At 36.4% G+C, this 3,105-nt stretch overlaps 1 protein-coding gene across 1 annotated transcript; it reads right to left on the bottom strand.

Annotated features, from left to right (window-relative positions):
• Positions 1 to 1,848: 1,848 nt before the first annotated feature.
• On the bottom strand, positions 1,849 to 2,710 carry LOC147480141 (uncharacterized). The gene has a single exon (XM_086578569.1). The coding sequence runs from the start codon at positions 2,596 to 2,598 to the stop codon at positions 1,849 to 1,851; it is 750 nt and encodes a 249-aa protein (XP_086434695.1). The 5' UTR covers positions 2,599 to 2,710.
• Between the last annotated feature and the right edge of the window lie 395 nt (positions 2,711 to 3,105).

Below are 3,105 nucleotides of genomic sequence, written 5' to 3'. Positions count from 1 at the left end.
GGCGTTTAGCTAACCGATATAAACCCGAATCGAACCGGCTGCTAAACATATATAGAATTTTTAGAACTTTTTTTGTTACTATTTTTTTATTTTTTTAGCTAAATGATTTATGTTATTGATCACTTGAATACTTGTTTCTTGTAATTAGCGTTATAACTTATTAATATGCCTAAATTGACATTAATATTAATATACTGCTACGCAGTGGGGGCGTGAGCGGAGAGGGAGAGGGAGAGGGAGAGAGAAGAGTGGAGATTTAGAGTGTGTGGAGAGAGAGAGGAAGAGGGACGAAGAAAAAGAACATAAGAGAGAAGAGATGAGAACAGACAGACAGAAACCAGCCAACTTGGTTTTTGTTCGCATAATCCCTCTTCTGCCAAAATCGTTCGCTCCACTCACTTGATTATTCAATATATTTATTAAAATTCACTTGGACGGTGATCAATGGATTCATATAGGTTTCGATTTGAAACTTTATAGAAAACCTAAATAACATGATCCAAACTGATAACCAAAATCGAATCGTATTCGGTTTAATTTAATCTCGATTTTTGTTCAAATTTGGTTTGGTTTTGGTTTAAAATTTTAAAATATCGAATATATTGGTTCGGTCCATAATTTTTATAGAAACCGCTAAAAACCAGGCGGATAACAGCCCTTAGATAGAAGCTTATCTTACTCATTTTATAAACCCTAAACTGAGTATTTTTGGTATTGTACGGTTTTGCCACTGTTGTTTTTGTGTCAGATTCAGTGTTCTAAAAAACGCTAGGCGGTAATCGGGCGGTGGAAGAGCGCCTAGGCCTTCTAGGCGATGCCTAGACGGGCTAGGCGCTAGGCGTTTTTTTTTAAATTATTATTATTATTATTATTATTATTATTATTATTATTATTATTATATATATATATATAATAGTAATCCAACCACGAAAGTTAAGTAAAATCATAGCATGTATGCTAACGGTCATAACTCAAACAAAATGACATAAGATCAAAATAATCCAAATAAACTTACAAAAAGATAACATTATGACTTCTGAACTACTCCACTAGGTCTACAATTCTTCCTCTCCATATATTTCCATCACTCTCTCTCCATCAGATTCAAACTCATACTCTTCATCTCTCTCATCCTCGCTCTCCTCATCCGACACAAAATCTTCTTCATGAAGCTCTCTAACATTATTCGCTCTTGATGATTCTCCAACCATACCACCTATAAATCCCAAACCGGGATCAACTTCTTCATCATCCCCACCATGAACAATCCATCCTTGTGCCTTACTAGCTTCACTAGCAAGTAATACATCTACCTCTTCTTCTTTTTCTTTCATATTCTTGTCGATGAGTTTGACATTAAATTGGACATAGACTAGATGTTCCAACCTTGCTGCATCAAGTCTATTTCTTTTCTTTGTATGTATCTACACAAAAGAAAATGGAAGTTAAAATACTATTAATACTCTGACTCTCTTAGTTTTATTTATTTATCCACTTACTACAAACTTTCTGGTTAGTACTTACCCCCTCAAAAGCGCTCCAATTTCTCTCGCATCCCGATGAACTTGTAGTCAGTGAGAGGATCCTTTGAAGCCATTCTTTGCAAGTTTGGAGTATGATTGCCATAGTTAGACCACCATCCAACTAGTCAATAGATAAGGCAATAAACATAAATATAAATAGTGTTAGTGTGTTACTTAGTATTAAATAATATTAGACGGAATGGAAATGAGTAACTAAGTAATGAATATCTTACCTGGATCATACTTATCATCATTCTTGGCGCATCCCGCCGCGGCCAAGGGTCTACCAAATGCACCTTCTTTTTTCTTATACACCAATAACTCATCATTTGTGACTTAATTTATTTTGCATATCAAAGTCACCATGGAAGAAGTGCTCCTCTATACAAAGAAAAATCCCGTTTATGACAATTGGATCCTTTCCTATATCTTGATTTTTGAAGTAGTAATAAGGATTCAAAAGGTAGGCAGCCAAATGCAATGGACTGTCAAGCTGACCAACACCTTTTTCTTTGATAATATCTATGACTGGATTGTAGTTAGCCGCCACATTTTTTAATGTTTCTTTGATATCTTTCTCTGCTTGTTTTAGTTCACCATGTAAAAAGCCCATAGATGGCTTATCTCCGTCAGCAATGCGAAGCACTTTCACTAAAGGAGCAAATACTTTCAAGCATAGTGTTACCCCATTCCAAAAAGCCATACTTAACACGGTGGAATATGCCATTTTCCCCTTTGCAGTCTTGGACCATTTGCACTCTCCCCATTCATCACTAGTAAACATAGTTTTCAACTTCTCTTTTTTATCCATCAAACTTTGCAAAGTCAGGAAAGAAGTTGCAAATCTAGTAACTCCCGGCCTCACTATGTCTCTTTTTTTTGTAGCTTTTCTCATCATCGACAATGTTTTATGATGTGAATAAATGAAGATAGTGAACGCCTTTGCCTTATCAATCACTTCTTTGAACCTTGGTAGCTTTCCAATCCCTTCAAGCATAAGGTTCAATGTGTGAGTGGCACATGAACTCCAAAACAAGTGTGGTCCCTTGTTCCTCAGTAAAACCGCCACGGCCATATTGTTAGAAGCATTGTCGGTCACAACTTGAACTACATTTTCTGCCCCAATTTCTTCAATACACTTATCAACATAAGAAAAAATAAATTCTCCAGTGTGTGACTCCTCTGAAACTTCCTTAGAAGAAATGAAAGTTGTGCCTAGCTTGCAATTGACACATAAATTCATGATGCTCCTTCTTTTTCTATCGGACCACGCATCCGTCATAATAGAACACCCACTAGTAGCCCATTCTTTTTTTTGCTTCTCGAGTGAACTTTTGGTTCGCTCATATTCTTCCTTCAACAATGGCTCCCTCAACTGGTATTGGCTTGGAGGTAGGTAACTTGGGCCAAACCAACCAACCAACAAATCTGTTGAAGCTATCATTAATCGATAGCATGAAAAGCAATACCGGTTTCATACACCCATCGAGACAAATATTGATGCACGCTATGAGTTCTTTCCTTCCAAAGTGCATCATTAATATTTTGTTGGCACATCTTTTTTCTTGCATCAATTGAGGAA

The sequence above is a fragment of the Coptis chinensis genome, chromosome 8 (genome assembly GCF_015680905.1).
Source record: "Coptis chinensis isolate HL-2020 chromosome 8, ASM1568090v1, whole genome shotgun sequence".
NCBI classification, from domain to species: domain Eukaryota; kingdom Viridiplantae; phylum Streptophyta; class Magnoliopsida; order Ranunculales; family Ranunculaceae; genus Coptis; species Coptis chinensis.
The sequence above is the reverse complement of the archived record's forward strand: the minus strand, read 5'-3'. Positions and strand labels throughout refer to the sequence as shown.